This window comes from Notolepis coatsorum (genome assembly GCF_963971535.1).
Source record: "Notolepis coatsorum genome assembly, chromosome: 6".
Lineage (NCBI taxonomy): Eukaryota > Metazoa > Chordata > Actinopteri > Aulopiformes > Paralepididae > Notolepis > Notolepis coatsorum.
Window position 1 is genome coordinate 189,344,177 of NC_140170.1, and position 16,649 is coordinate 189,360,825.

Genomic DNA, 16,649 nt, shown 5'->3' on the forward strand with positions numbered 1-16,649 from the left:
TCTACCTCCTACTCTTCCTCTCTCTCTACCTCCTACTCTTCCTCTCTCTCTACCTCCTACTCTTCCTCTCTCTACCTCCTACTCCTCCTCTCTCTGTCTCTCTCTCCCTCTCTCTGTCTTTATCTACCCCACCCCTCAGTCTTTATTTCTCCCCCCTCACTCTCTCTTTCTCCCTCATTCTGTATTTTTCTCTTTCTCTCTCCCTCTGTCTTTATCTCTTTTTTCTCCCCTCACTCACTCACTTTCTTTCTCTCTCCCTCATTCTGTCTTTTTCTCTTTTTCTCTTTCTCTCTCCCTCACTCTGTCCCATTTTCTTTTTTCTTTCTTTCTTTCTCACTCTCGCTCCTCCTCCCTTTCTGCCTGTCTGTTCGCTTGTCCGCCCATCCGTCCATTTGTTGAGTGTGTGTGTGTGTGTGTGTGTGTAAGTGTGTGTCTGCGCGCATGTGTGTGTGTGTCCGCTCCCTCCCCCAGTCAGCTGTGTGCTGCCAGGTAACCATGGTAACAAAACAATCCAAGCCCTGTCTGGGCTGGAGCAGTTCCTGTAGAGTTGGCCCTGTTCTCTCTCTTTCCCCTCTGTGTGTGTGTGTGTGTGTGTGTGTGTGTGTGTGTGTGTGTGTGTGTGTGTGTGTGTGTGTGTGTGTGTGTGTGTGTGTGTGTGTGTGTGTGTGCGTGTGCGTGTGTGTGTGTGTGTGTGTGTGATTGAGTGTGTATTTCCTAACTCTTTGTGGGGCTTTGAGACAATAAAAGTACAACAGCTAGTAAATTAAAGCCAGTGACGTGGCTTCATCTAAGAGCCAGACCTCATACTACTGCTGCTGTTAGAGTAATACTACTACTTAAAGGCATGCCACTATGTATTTAATATAAAGGTACTACTATAGCTATTAGTAGTAATATTATTCCCCTGCTACTATTATTACTACTGTTACTTCTGCTCCTCCTCAACAACAACAACAACAACAAGTCTGTTTACACCTGATCCTAATCTTAACACATTGACGGCCACTGGGATTAGACGGGCCCCACTCTATAAGGCCAGCTTCTCATAATAACAAGGTTTAACTATGCATGCGGTTGTTTGTAGAGCTAAATCTATATTTTTTATTATTGCTATGTGTCTATTGTCATTGTCAATTGACACTATAAACCTTCCCTTCAATATGCCATAAAGAGGGCGGCTACGTGGTGCAGTGGGCAAGGCGCTCACCACGAATACTGGAGGCTGGGCTCAAACAGATCATCTCCCTGTTCGAGCCCAGCGCTCCACATTGCTTTCAGTTTAGCTGGTCGTCCGCACTAATACACATTGGCAGTATTAGGGGGAGGGAAACTGAAGGGTGGGGATCGGGCGTTGTGGACAGCGACTCCTACAGGTCGGTTGGTAGAATCAGGAAGCGACGGGGGCGGGGCCCCTCCAAAGCCCAGACCCCCGACGCTGAATGATCGAGCCGCGCAGGTGGAAAGATGCGACTGCTGTTACCTCGAGTATCGGAGGGGCCTCGTGCTATGTATGACTTAGTCCACATTGCAGCCGGCTTGTGGGAGGCATGAAACAGCGTTCAAAGACAGGGGAGGGTTGAATTGGATGATACGAAATTGGGATGGGAGAAAAATAGAAAATGGGAGAAAAATATGCCATAAAGAAAGAATTTTTTCATCAATACGTTCCCATTTTATAGCATCGTGAATATGAACGTTAATCCTTGGAAAACGAGTTACAGGGCGCTAAGCTAATAATGTTAAATCGATTGGCGTTTCGGCCCTACACAAGCTAGAGAATAGAGATCAAAATCAAAATGCATATGATCGATATCATGTTCCACCATGAATGCATGAAAGGGGGGGGCGGGGGAAGTTGTTTCTGATTATTGATTACCAATAACGGCATTCGTTATTGAAGCCTCATACACTGATGAGAGGGTTGGATATGAGAACAAGGCCCGATCGGGCTGTAATTTACGTCAAATAGCTCTTACCTGTGGCCAGTTGGATCCCAAAAAGGATTTCCCAGTTATTGATCACCATCTGGTAGATCGATATGCCCATTGGCTGATGCTATATTCCTTTACTGCATAGTGAATTCGGCATCGCAAAACGTATTCCATGCGATCTGATGAAGGCATAGCTTCAGGCTAACAGAAAAAGTAGGCCAGAATGAAAAACAAATAACATCCGGTCTGAAAACAAGGAGTACTCCATTCTCGAGACAGCGCCACTACCAGGATCTGGCCGGTAATGCACTTTTCCAAATCCCAAGAGTAGGGTATATCTCCAGTGCCGCTCCGTGACATTGAGTAGGTTATTAAAATGCAATAAAAGCAAAAACAAGCTTATCGCGTATATATATACGTGGTTGGCCCTTTAAGCATGGCGCCGAATCACGTATATATATGTGGTTGGCCATGAATGTGTTAACCACTCCTTTTCCTTGACCTGAACCTTGACCTTAACCTCCTGACCAGGAAAACATCAGTTTTTGTGAGTCCCAATAAACCAAAATACAACCTAAATATATACAATTATGAAGTTCTTATTTAATTCACTAGTTAGTTGTTCGATGTGATGCACCTCATAGATTGCATGAGGCAACTCACTCACAGTTAGCCCCTCTGTCCCTAGTGGCCACTGACAGGCATGGCACTCTGCTTCGCATTGAGGGCACCTTGTGTCCTTGTATTGTGGTTGGTCAGTGGTAGATGATGTGGTTGGTCAGGTCAGTGTTAGATGATGTGGTTGGTCAGGTCAGTGGTAGATGATGTGGTTGGTCAGGTCAGTGGTAGATAGGGGTGGGACTCGCCAGAGACCTCACGATACGATACTATCGCGATACTTGCGTCACAATACGATAGTATCGCGATACTAAATATATCGCGATACGCTGAGTGTTGCACTTTTTTCTTATTTTTTTTTATCACATTTTTTTTATTACCTTTTTTCAACTGCAAAGTAAAACTTTGTCAACATGTTTTATCTAATAAAATAAAGTTCAGTCTGTTCATCTCACTTCAATCATTTTTATTGCAGAACATGGTATTTTCTCAAGCAGACAGATGTCAACACTGTAATCTGTGTTGCATGTACCTGACAAACTGAACTGTTTGTATTACAGTCATATTCCAACTTAACTGAATGTGTAACTGAGGGGTACAATTCCCTGACTGTATTATATAAGTATGGTATCATTAAACCACTACTGTCTTATGTACATTACTACTGGCCATACAGTACACAGGTATATCAGATGAACACTTCCCACAATGACACGGTTCCACACAAAACTGGGTTATAATAATATTTATTAGCAGCAATGATAGTATATAACAATACTTTACGTAGGGTCGCGCTTATAAGGCGAAAGAATGTGCGTGAGTAAATCAATAACGTAAGTCCATTATCATATTACGCAGGAGATAATGAATACCACCTGTATCTTAGGAATTATATCTATGGTACACTAGTAAGGCAGCGGGAGATACTGGTAGGGTCCCTCCGGTTGTAGGCCAGCAAGGGTAGAGGATTTGTCGGTAGTAGAGTCTGGGTCAACGAAGAATAGGGAGACTCCAAGTACAGGAGACGGTGCAATAATCTCTTGATCCGCAGACGAATAACAGCTGTTCTCCGGCATGCAGCTCCGCATGGAAGAAAGCTAGCCAGCCTCAGGCTTCTGAGAGGCGGGCTCGACGTTGCTCCTCACAGGGTAAATCCCACACAATTGTGGGTGTAGACGATTCTCCGCTCCATCAGTTACAGGACCAAAGCAAATATAATCCAGCCGAAAAGGGCTATGTAGTCGTCGGGTAGGTTATCCAGTGTACATGTCCACACGGTCCTCGTCTAGGGCTCCTCGGGTGAAGGCGCCAGGGTAAGCTGCCCAGCCTGGATAAGCACACTAGCTGGTACGAGGAAACGTTGGTGATGCTGGTCACTGTAGAACGGTAGCCGCACGATACACTATACATAAATAGACTATTACTGAATTAATAGAATAGGTCGAACTCGACGGTACAGCGTTAAACTCTAATACTTCAGTTATTAATTCGCACGCGGTCTCAATGCTCTATTTGGGGCCAAACAGGCCTTACTTCACCGCACGTTGTATCGTGGGTGAGGCTTCAACTTATTGGGTAACATACTTCTGTATTCACCTGCGCCGTATTTATACGTTAGGTGAACAAACTAGTACCAGCCTTATTCCTGTCTCGTATCCTTGCGCAGAGCCGTTCATGTCCAGGCATGTCTTTGGCGGTGACTTTGAACTAGACCTTGGGGGTATGGCAGTGGCGCCTAAGGGACCGCTGTCCAATAGGAGAACGAAATATTATGGTCTGTACTAGGTAAAAGGGATATTCCGTGTATATGTACAAGGAATACACAAGGGATATCAAACGATATACAAATATTATGCAATATATATCAATTAATAAATATATATATTCGGTTTAATCTGATCCTTCGTAACAGAATGCATATGTGTGTGTGTGGACTACTGTACTATTACAGGTATTGAAATGAACAATGCAAATTCCTTATACAATTTAAAAAAAAATTATGAATACTTAAATATCGATACTTGGCGTCCCTGTATCGATACAGTATCGCCACGCAAAGTATCGCGATACTACTATGTATCGATTTCCCCCCCCACCCCTAGTGGTAGATGATGTGATTGGTCAGGTAGATGATGTGATTGGTCAGGTAGATGATGTGATTGGTCAGTGGTAGATGATGTGATTGGCAGGTAGATGATGTGATTGGTCAGGTAGATGATGTGATTGGTCAGTGGTAGATGATGTGATTGGTCAGGTAGATGATGTGATTGGTCAGTAGATTATGTGATTGGTCAGTAGATGATGTGATTGGTCAGTGGTAGATGATGTGATTGGTCAGTAGATGATGTGATTGGTCAGGTAGATGATGTGATTGGTCAGTGGTAGATGATGTGATTGGTCAGGTAGATGATGTGATTGGTCAGGTAGATGATGTGATTGGTCAGGTAGATGATGTGATTGGCAGGTAGATGATGTGATTGGCAGGTAGATGATGTGATTGGCAGGTAGATGATGTGATTGGTCAGGTAGATGATGTGATTGGTCAGGTAGATGATGTGATTGGTCAGGTAGATGATGTGATTGGTCAGGTAGATGATGTGATTGGTCAGTAGATGATGTGATTGGTCAGTGGTAGATGATGTGATTGGCAGGTAGATGATGTGATTGGTCAGGTAGATGATGTGATTGGCAGGTAGATGATGTGATTGGCAGGTAGATGATGTGGTTGGTCAGTAGATGATGTGATTGGTCAGGTAGATGATGTGGTTGGTCAGTGGTAGATGATGTGATTGGTCAGGTAGATGATGTGATTGGTCAGTGGTAGATGATGTGATTGGTCAGGTAGATGATGTGATTGGTCAGGTAGATGATGTGATTGGTCAGTAGATGATGTGATTGGTCAGTGGTAGATGATGTGATTGGTCAGGTAGATGATGTGGTTGGTCAGTGGTAGATGATGTGGTTGGTCAGTAGATGATGTGATTGGTCAGTAGATGATGTGATTGGTCAGTGGTAGATGATGTGATTGGTCAGGTAGATGATGTGATTGGTCAGGTAGATGATGTGATTGGTCAGTAGATGATGTGATTGGTCAGTGGTAGATGATGTGATTGGTCAGGTAGATGATGTGGTTGGTCAGTGGTAGATGATGTGATTGGTCAGGTAGATGATGTGATTGGTCAGGTAGATGATGTGATTGGTCAGTGGTAGATGATGTGATTGGTCAGGTAGATGATGTGATTGGTCAGGTAGATGATGTGATTGGTCAGTGGTAGATGATGTGGTTGGTCAGGTAGATGATGTGATTGGTCAGGTAGATGATGTGATTGGTCAGGTAGATGATGTGATTGGTCAGTGGTAGATGATGTGGTTGGTCAGGTAGATGATGTGGTTGGTCAGGTAGATGATGTGATTGGTCAGTGGTAGATGATGTGGTTGGTCAGGTAGATGATGTGATTGGTCAGGTAGATGATGTGATTGGTCAGGTAGATGATGTGATTGGTCAGGTAGATGATGTGATTGGTCAGGTAGATGATGTGATTGGTCAGTGGTAGATGATGTGATTGGTCAGGTAGATGATGTGATTGGTCAGGTAGATGATGTGATTGGTCAGTAGATGATGTGATTGGTCAGGTAGATGATGTGATTGGTCAGGTAGATGATGTGATTGGTCAGGTAGATGATGTGATTGGTCAGTAGATGATGTGATTGGTCAGTGGTAGATGATGTGATTGGTCAGTGGTAGATGATGTGATTGGTCAGGTAGATGATGTGGTTGGTCAGGTAGATGATGTGATTGGTCAGGTAGATGATGTAATTGGTCAGGTAGATGATGTGATTGGTCAGGTAGATGATGTGATTGGTCAGTAGATGATGTGATTGGTCAGTGGTAGATGATGTGATTGGTCAGGTAGATGATGTGATTGGTCAGGTAGATGATGTGGTTGGTCAGTGGTAGATGATGTGGTTGGTCAGGTAGATGATGTGATTGGTCAGCAGGACTGTAGCAGGTAGGGGTGTAACAATGCGACCTCACAACGATTAATTTCGATTAGGATTATTCAGGCAACGATTCAATGCATCATGAAATCTCTTCATTTGACCACGATTCGATTAGATACATTTTCTATCTGTTAATTCCCCAAAAAAATTTGGATACACAAATGTGGCTGGGGGAACTGATTCACTGAGCATGAAGGGACTATAGGTCAATAAAAACAATATAAAAAAATAATTAAAAAAATTAGCAATTCTAACATATTCAAATCGATGCGGTTGAATCGTCACATTAGAATCGATGCATAGTAGCAGGACATTCTTAGCTCGGAGCTCGAGAGATGGTTTCCAGCATTTGGTTGAAGCAAAAAACAAATGTTTTTTATCAATAATCTACTAAACAACGAATGTCTATGGGAATCGTGTCATAAATGGATATTTTTTTTTTTTTTTTTTTTTTTTTTTTGGTCTTTTTCCCCCTCCATTTTTCCTCCGATTTTCTCCCATCCCAATGTTAGTCGTATGCCAATTCCCAGTCCCTTCCTGGTCGCTGCGCACTTACCCCCCACAGTCAGATCATCTGGGAGAGTGGAGGCTACCACGTGCTTCCTCCGACACACGTCCAGCCAATCACCGCTTCTTTTCACCTGGCAGCGCGGATTCTCATTGAGAGGGCGTAGCGTGTGGGAGGACCACACTATCCCCCTCAAGTCCAATCCGCGCTTAGCAGGCGCCCCGACCGAACTGTAGGAGTCGCTGTTTACAACGACCCGGACCCACCCCGCCAGCTTCTCCCACCCTCTAATACAGCCAATTGTATTAGTGCAGACGGCCAGCCAAGCTGGTGACAACCCCGGAGCTGTGAGCTGGATTCGAACAGGCGAATCCAGCTCACAGCTCCGGGGCTGGTGACGAACGCAATCTCCGCTCGGCCACCTAACCGCCCTAATGGAGGTATTTTCTACGCGTTTATCGTTCAGGGGGTCCCTTTGAACCCTTTCACTGCCGCACTACCAAACGGTTAACCCTTTCACTACGGCAATACACAGACGGTTAACCCTTTCATTGCCACACAACAGCGGGTTAACCCTTTCACTGCCACACTACAGAAGTTTTTTTTGTATTATCTTTTCCCCCCTCCTTTTTTCCGATTTTTCTCCCATCCCACTGTTAGTCGTTATGCCAATTCCCAACCCCCTTCCTGGTTGTTGCGCACCCCCCCCTACTGTTGGTCCGGGAGGCCGGAGACTGTCGCATGCTTTCCTCCGACACATGTGCAGCCAGCCTGGCAGCGCAGATTCTCACCGGGAGAGTGTAACGTGTGGGAGGCCGCACTACCTTTGTCCAGATCCTACCCTCGCTGTGCAGGCGCCCCGACCGAACTGTAGGGGTCGCTGTCCACAACGCCCAGGACCCACCCACGGCTCCCCTCCGCCTAACTCAGCCAAACGAGTTAGTATAGCGATCAGCCCAAGCCAAGGCAATGCTGACTCTCCGGGAGTCGAGACCGCAGCCTCTTGCATTGGTGACGAGCACAACCTCCGCTACGCCACCTGACCGCCTCACTACAGAAGGTTAACCCTTTACTATCACACTACCTTCTGTGGTGTGGCAGTGAAAGGGTTAAGGCTATCCTCCGCGTGGCTGATAGCAGTGTTTATAGCCCGTTGAGTGTTTATAATGGCGTTCTGTCGGCTAGATGTTCTTCAAAGCCGAGTTACCAGAAGGAGGCGAAGTTCTCCATCACCGAGTCAGAGGCTTCTGAGAGACCACCCACACACACACACACACACACACACACACACACACACACAGACACACACACACACACACAGACACACACACACACAGACACACACAGATACACACACACACACACACACACACACACCCACACAACTCAACTCTCCCCCTCTGTATGTTTTTTAGAGGAGGTGCAGAAAAGCCCCTATTCCATCTTTGCATGACTGATTTGGCAGTGGTGCTGCCGTCTCTTTGATGTGTGTGTGTGTGTGTGTGTGTGTGTGTGTGTGTGTGTGTGTGTGTGTGTGTGTGTGTGTGTGTGTGTGTGTGTGTGTGTGTGTGTGTGTGTGTGTGTGTGTGTGTGTGTGTGTGTGTGTGTGTGTGTGTGTGTGTGTGTGTGTGTGTGTGTGTGTGTGTGTGTGTGTGTGTGTGTGTGTCTTGTGGATATCCATTAAAGATATCACACAGACTGCTTGTCTATGCGTGTGTGTGTAGAGAGAGATACAGTGAGAGAGAGAGAGAGAGAGAGATGTTATCCGATCCAGATGTGTGTAGAACAGTGGTCACATGGCAACAAGCATTTTGATTGGCCCTACCTGCAGACAGTCTGGAGTCGCTACTGAAACAGATCGTCATGATCACAGCCTTGAAGAGTTACAGATCACTTCCTCCTCTCTCTGAGGTCAGATCACCTGCGTCCTCTCTCTCTGAGGTCAGATCACATGCCTCCTCTCTCTCTCTGAGGTCAGATCACCTGCCTCCTCTCTCTCTGAGGTCAGATCACCTGCCTCCTCTCTCTCTGAGGTCAGATCACCTGCCTCCTCTCTCTCTGAGGTCAGATCACCTGCGTCCTCTCTCTCTGAGGTCAGATCACCTGCCTCCTCTCTCTCTGAGGTCAGATCACCTGTGTCCTCTCTCTCTGAGGTCAGATCACCTGCCTCCTCTCTCTCTCTGAGGTCAGATCACCTGCCTCCTCTCTCTCTCTGAGGTCAGATCACCTGCCTCCTCTCTCTCTGAGGTCAAATCACCTGCCTCCTCTCTCTCTCTGAGGTCAGATCACCTGCCTCCTCTCTCTCTGAGGTCAGATCACCTGCCTCCTCTCTCTCTCTGAGGTCAGATCACCTGCCTCCTCTCTCTCTGAGGTCAGATCACCTGCCTCCTCTCTCTCTCTGAGGTCAGATCACCTGCCTCCTCTCTCTCTGAGGTCAGATCACCTGCCTCCTCTCTCTCTCTGAGGTCAGATCACCTGCGTCCTCTCTCTCTCTGAGGTCAGATCACCTGCCTCCTCTCTCTCTGAGGTCAGATCACCTGCCTCCTCTCTCTCTGAGGTCAGATCACCTGCCTCCTCTCTCTCTCTGAGGTCAGATCACCTGCCTCCTCTCTCTCTCTGAGGTCAGATCACCTGCGTCCTCTCTCTCTGAGGTCAGATCACCTGCCTCCTCTCTCTCTGAGGTCAGATCACCTGCCTCCTCTCTCTCTCTGAGGTCAGATCACCTGCCTCCTCTCTCTCTCTGAGGTCAGATCACCTGCCTCCTCTCTCTCTCTGAGGTCAGATCACCTGCCTCCTCTCTCTCTCTGAGGTCAGATCACCTGCCTCCTCTCTCTCTGAGGTCAGATCACCTGCCTCCTCTCTCTCTCTGAGGTCAGATCACCTGCCTCCTCTCTCTCTCTGAGGTCAGATCACCTGCCTCCTCTCTCTCTCTGAGGTCAGATCACCTGCCTCCTCTCTCTCTCTGAGGTCAAATCACTTAGATTAGGTTAGGTTTGGAAGGTTAGATTAGATTAGGTTTGGAAGGTTAGATTAGGTTTGGAAGGTTAGATTAGGTTTGGAAGGTTAGATTGGGTTTGGAAGGTTAGGTTAGGTTTGGAAGGTTAGATTAGGTTTGGAAGGTTAGATTGGGTTTGGAAGGTTAGGTTAGATTAGGTTTGGAAGGTTAGGTTAGGTTTGGAAGGTTAGGTTAGGTTAGGTTTGGAAGGTTAGATTAGGTTTGGAAGGTTAGATTAGATTAGGTTTGGAAGGTTAGATTAGGTTTGGAAGGTTAGGTTAGGTTTGGAAGGTTAGATTAGATTTGGAAGGTTAGATTGGGTTTGGAAGGTTAGATTAGATTAGGTTTGGAAGGTTAGATTAGGTTTGGAAGGTTAGATTAGGTTTGGAAGGTTAAGTTAGATTAGGTTTGGAAGGTTAGGTTAGATTAGGTTTGGAAGGTTAGATTAGGTTTGGAAGGTTAGGTCTAGCTAGGTCACTCAACCATGTGGGCAGCAGGGTGAGACCACCTCAGACAGGTGGGCCAGGGTGTGTTTGTGGGCTAAACGCTCCAGGGTTCAACCTGACTAAACACGGCTGGTGTTAGAGCCTGAGGCTCCTAAATGCAGGTGTGAGAGGCTCCTAAATGCAGGTGTGAGAGGCTCCTAAATGCAGGTGTGAGAGGCTCCTAAATGCAGGTGTTAGAGGCTCCTAAATGCAGGTGTGAGAGGCTTCTAAATGCAGGTGTGAGAGGCTCCTAAATGCAGGTGTGAGAGGCTCCTAAATGCAGGTGTGAGAGGCTCCTAAATGCAGGTGTGAGAGGCTCCTAAATGCAGGTGTGAGAGGCTCCTAAATGCAGGTGTGAGAGCTCCTAAATGCAGGTGTGAGAGGCTCCTAAATGCAGGTGTGAGAGGCTCCTAAATGCAGGTGTGAGAGGCTCCTAAATGCAGGTGTGAGAGGCTCCTAAATGCAGGTGTGAGAGGCTCCTAAATGCAGGTGTGAGAGGCTCCTAAATGCAGGTGTTAGAGGCTCCTAAATGCAGGTGTGAGAGGCTCCTAAATGCAGGTGTTAGAGGCTCCTAAATGCAGGTGTGAGAGGCTCCTAAATGCAGGTGTGAGAGGCTCCTAAATGCAGGTGTGAGAGGCTCCTAAATGCAGGTGTGAGAGGCTCCTAAATGCAGGTGTGAGAGGCTCCTAAATGCAGGTGTGAGAGGCTCCTAAATGCAGGTGTGAGAGGCTCCTAAATGCTGTGTGTTGTTTCACTGCTGGCCGCTGCGCTCATGAAACCAATACAAGCAGCGGAAGGAGGAGGGGCGGGAGAGAGAGAAGAAAGAGGGAGAGAGGGAGGAGGGGCGGGAGAGAGAGAAGAAAGAGGGAGAGAGGGAGGAGGGGTGGGAGAGAGAGAAGAAAGAGGGAGAGAGGGAGGAGGGGAGGGAGAGAGAGAAGAAAGCGGGAGGAGGGGAGGGAGATAAAGAAGAAAGAGGGAGATGGAGGAAGGGAGGGAGAGAGAATAAAGAGGTAGAGCGGGATGATGGGAGGGAGAGGCATGATGGGAGGGAGAGGCATGATGGGAGGGAGAGTGAGATGAAAGAGGGAGAGAGGGAGGATGGCAGCTAGCAACGTTCGCTTCATATCGATACTCTTATTTTGAAAATCCTGTGGTGTCGTATCCGCTCGGCTCCACAGCACACAGCAGTACTCGTCTCAGTAGTAGCGGTAGCGTCTGGAACACGCACATTGCAACATAGCAAGGCTAGTGTGCCTATTTCGTGACCCAAAAAAAATCCCTGCTGTTTTATTCCGCAACGGGTCAAATGCATATAACATGCTTTGCAATCCTCGCCATTCCTTTATGACCACGTCGTGTTTAAGACCGGAATTAACGTTACGTTAGCGTAAGCTAACAACAAGCAGCTAAAACCCTGTTCAGAGCCATAGAGAGAACAGCAGAGTGGGGACTGGGAAGGAGGGGGGGGGGGGGGCATTCTCCCTCTGTGTGCGTTTGAAAAGATATGATGAAGTCAGACGAGTATATTATATTGATAGTAAATGTACTGAGGATGGACAGATAATGTTGATATTTAAACAAAAAATACAATACATAATAAATGTATGCATGATCATCATGCAACATAAAACAATTGCAGGAACGGTTTGGGAGAGGAAGGGGTTTTAGGTTGCGTGTTGTGAGTTCCAAAAAAATTTACTTAAAGTTTAAAGCTAAATATATCAAAACGTGGCACTTTATAGTGAACAGGAGGTCTATTTGTATTAAAAACAATAAATAGTTTTTCATTTAAATGTCTGGAAGAGCTTAAAAAAGAAATGTCTAATTATATTTTCGTTACCTCTTTTGAGTTGATCTAAATGTTACTGATTGTGTTAAATGGGCTTATGATATATCGTCTCATATCGATTGCAGGCACCTGCATTGTATCGTATCGTGGCAGATATCGTTGTTCAAAGAATCGATATCGTATCGTGATGAAACTGGTGATTCCCACCCCTAGTAGAGTCCATACATCCAACACCAAATCCCATAATTCCTTACACGTAACGTGTCTGGCTGTGTGACGTCAACTTGTCAGCATGAAAAAAATTACAGCCAAACATGGCACTGCAACTAAATAACACAAATACAATAGGCACATTTGTGACTGTTACAAATATAACACGTTTTTTATACTTGTGCTACAAGATTTTGGCCAGTGCTACAAAACTATCAACCTCTGTAGCACCAGTGCTATGTGCAAAAAAAGTTAACGTACAGCCCTGCACTGAGGGAGAGAGAGAATAAAGAGAGATGGAGGAAGGGAGGGAGAGATAAGAAAGAGGGAGGATGGGAGGGAGAAATACATGCGGGGTGGGAAAGTGAGAAGAAAGAGGGAGAGAGGGAGGATGGGAGGGAGAGAGGCAGGATGGGAGGGAGAGTGAGAAGAAAGAGAGATATGGAGGAGGGGAGGGAGAGAGAGAAAAGAGGAGGATGAAAAGGTGAGAGGTGGAGACGTCAGTGTGTGTATTGTGTTTAGTTAGTCTGGCTCTGAGACTAGACGCCATGTCAGTACACACACACACACACACACACATGCACACACACACCTACACACACACACACACACACACACACACATATACAGATACAGACAGACAGACACATGCACGTCACGCACACACACACACTAATATATATATACATACACACACACTTGTACACACACACTTGTACACACACACACACACACACACACACACACACACACACCCTATTGATGTCTGAACTGGGGGTAACACTACACCTGCAGAGGAGGGTCTGTGGGCTGAGCCTGTGTGTGTGTGCGTGTGCGTGTGCATGTGTATGTGTATGTGTGTGTGTGTGCGTGTGCGTGTGTGTGTGTGTGTGTATGTATATATATATATATTAGTGTGTGTGCGTGTGTGACGTGCATGTGTCTGTCTGTCTGTGTTAGTGTGTGTGTGTGTGTGTTAATGTGTGTGTGTGTTAATGTGTGAGTGTGTGTATGTGTGTGTTAATGTGTGTGTGTGTTAATGTGTGTGTGTGTGTTAATGTGTGTGTGTGTGTGTGTGTTAATGTGTGTGTGTGTGTGTGTGTGTGTGTTAATGTGTGTGTGTGTGCAAGGTCTCGCTGAGCTTTTTTTATTTATTATAAATAGAAACACGTATCACCTTCATTCTTAGGGAAAATAGAGGAAAGACACAACTTCAATTAATAGATTGATCATTAATAGATCGTTATTAATGTAGTTAGCCATTGTTAATTTATAGTTATTAATATAGTTATTCATCATTAATATATAGTTAATAATGTAGTTATTCATCGTTAATGGATGGTTAATAATGTAGTTATTAACCTGTTAAAGCCCTAGCCATATTTTCAGAAAATTCGCCTAAAAGTGCATACCTAAGTAGATGGAAGATTGCTCCACTTCTACAAGGTCCATTTGCATCTTCTTGGTATCTATAGGGACATCTAGAAATAACGTGTCCGTTACTAAGGCTTGAGTGAATTATTTGTAATGCACCAAAAGGAGAATATCAATTATTATTTATATATTTTTATTTTCCATCTTTGACGGTGAATAACTGCCGTGCTAACATTGACCAGACGTGAGCTCATTCAGCTCCTTCTTGAGATAAAGTACCAAAAAGGACGGATGATTTACAGGAGATGTTGTAGACACACACTACAGTACTGCATTCTGCCGGAGCGGCGCACTAGTGTTGAGACTTTATTCCTCTTTTAACCCTTTCACTGCCACACTACAGAAGGTAACCGTCGGTAGTGTGATATAGTAAAGGGTTGCCCTTCCGTAGTGTGGCAGTGAAAGGGTTAATAATACCAAGACGAACGTGCCCTACTGACAGTGTTATGAAGTGTCTGTGACGTCCAGTGGAAAGAGTCCGGGGGGGGCGAGCGGGGGGGCGAAACACCTCGGCAGGTGGCTGGGAGTCGCCCCGAGCGTCACGTCAGTAGGGCTGCATGTCGGGTCGGTCCGTCGGTCCGTCCGAGCGCCACCTGGTCAGCGGTTCTGACGCCGGCGATTCAAGATGATTAATTGTCATGATGTGCAGTTAAACAGACCGTTTGCCGTACAGTGGAAAATGTACTTTGCTAGTCCGCCCCCTTCGCACAACATCACACGCTACTTAACTAGAATGAACAACTTAAATACAAGCGGATGCTAAAAAGAAGTAGTAAAACAAGATGGTAGAAGATACAGAACACGAGTGAGTAACGGTGACATTATTGCACGTTCCGTTCACAGTGTAGGGATGATGCTCCATATTGGCTTTTTTACCGATACACCGATATTGTCCAACTTTTAATTTCCGATACCGATATCAACCGATACCCCCCCCCCCCCAAAAAACTGAATAATTTCAGGTAATTAACATTACATATCTCTTGTCGTGTAATTAACATTATGCATACTTTGACAATAAATAAAATAATAATTTGTTCTTACTTGCTTGCCTGGGTAAATAAAGGTTAAATAAATGTAAAAAAAAAAAAAATAATAATAATAATAATAAAAAAAAATTAAAATTAAACCGATACCGATATTTTCCGATATCACCTTTTTATGCCAATATCGGCCGATAATATCGTACATCCCTAGTTCACAGTGTAGGATCCAGTGGTGTTTACACATGTAGCTGTTGTGGAGGTGACACACAGCAGCAGTTAAAGTTATAACTGTACAAAGAGGTTATGGTAAACACTCATGTCTGGCTGTCTGCTTTCCTCTGTGTGTGTCTGTGTGTGTGTGTGTTTAGTGGGCAGATGTGAATTGAGCTTGAGAGATGTAGAGGTTTTTTGGTTGAATGTGACTATATTAATGCCCCCGCCCACTTACGAACTGTTCGGTTTTCATCCTATCTCCTTTCAAACTTTGTTATTATTATTTATTTATTTATTTATTATTATTATTATTATTGTTATGACCTGCAGGTGCTGGATAACTACGAGCGGGACGGCTTCCACTTCCTGTCCCAGGTGTTTAACTCCTCCCACTCCTTCCTGGAGGACCTGACTGGACTCACGCTGCTACACCAGGAGACCCAGGCTGCTGAGGTAACACACACACACACCACACACACACACCACACACACACCACACACACACACACACACGCACACACACACACACACGCACGCACACACACACACGCACACACACGCACGCACACACACACACGCACACACACGCACGCACACACACACACCACACACACACACACGCACACACACACACACACACGCACACACACACACGCACACACACACACACACAGACACACACACAGACACACACACACACAGACACACACACAGACACACACACACACAGAGACACACACACACACACACCTGCTGTTGCTAAGCAGGATGTGAGTAAGCTACAGTATCCGGCTGCAGGCTACAGTAGCCTAGCGCTACAGTAGCCTAGCTTAGCACACATTAATGGCAGTGGATACGGACCAGCTAGCCTAGCCGTTGGCCAGAAACAGGTGTTTTAGGCTAGGCTAGTGGTCCATATCCACTTCCATTCGTTCACCAGTAGCCTTCCGTTCACGTGTGCTAAGCTAGGCTTAGCTCGCGGCCGGATAGCTTTCTACTGAACACACGGGAGAGGAAACCGGTGTGTCTCTCTCTTCTCGCCTGACTCTGGAAAGAACGGTACGCTAAGTGCATTTCCCATGACGCTGGCGTGTTCCTTTTCTAAGTGTATTTCAACGTCTCCAGATGCATATTGCTGCCGCCGTCAGTAAAGCAACATAACGGCCCTCCTCCTCCTCCTCCTCCTCCTCCTCCTCCTCCTCCTCCTCCTCCGTGTGATTCTGAAGTGGAACACAAGGGCTGGAGTCGCCGTCACGAGCTCCTCAAAGTCCACACTGGAACAACCGCGTGGCCTTTCAGCCCCAGAAGTTATTAGACACTGGAGATATACATGTGGTCCCACTGCTGTTTTAATAACTGGGTCACCATGGCAACACACACACACACACAAGGAGGCCAGTGGCCAAGTTAACATCACAGACGAGATAGATAGTAGTGGAATATGGCTTGTTGGCCTGGGGGGGAGAGAGGGAGGGAGG

The 16,649-nt window shown here is 46.0% G+C and overlaps 1 protein-coding gene across 1 annotated transcript in view; it reads left to right on the forward strand.

The window, feature by feature from the left end:
• The window catches only part of atg7 (ATG7 autophagy related 7 homolog), a 203,268-nt gene that overhangs the window by 109,855 nt on the left and 76,764 nt on the right, over positions 1-16,649 (forward strand). Inside the window, exon 18 of the mRNA XM_084317014.1 lies at positions 15,502-15,624. Coding sequence (XP_084173140.1) covers positions 15,502-15,624 — 123 coding nt within the window. The remainder of the gene's footprint in view (positions 1-15,501; positions 15,625-16,649) is intronic.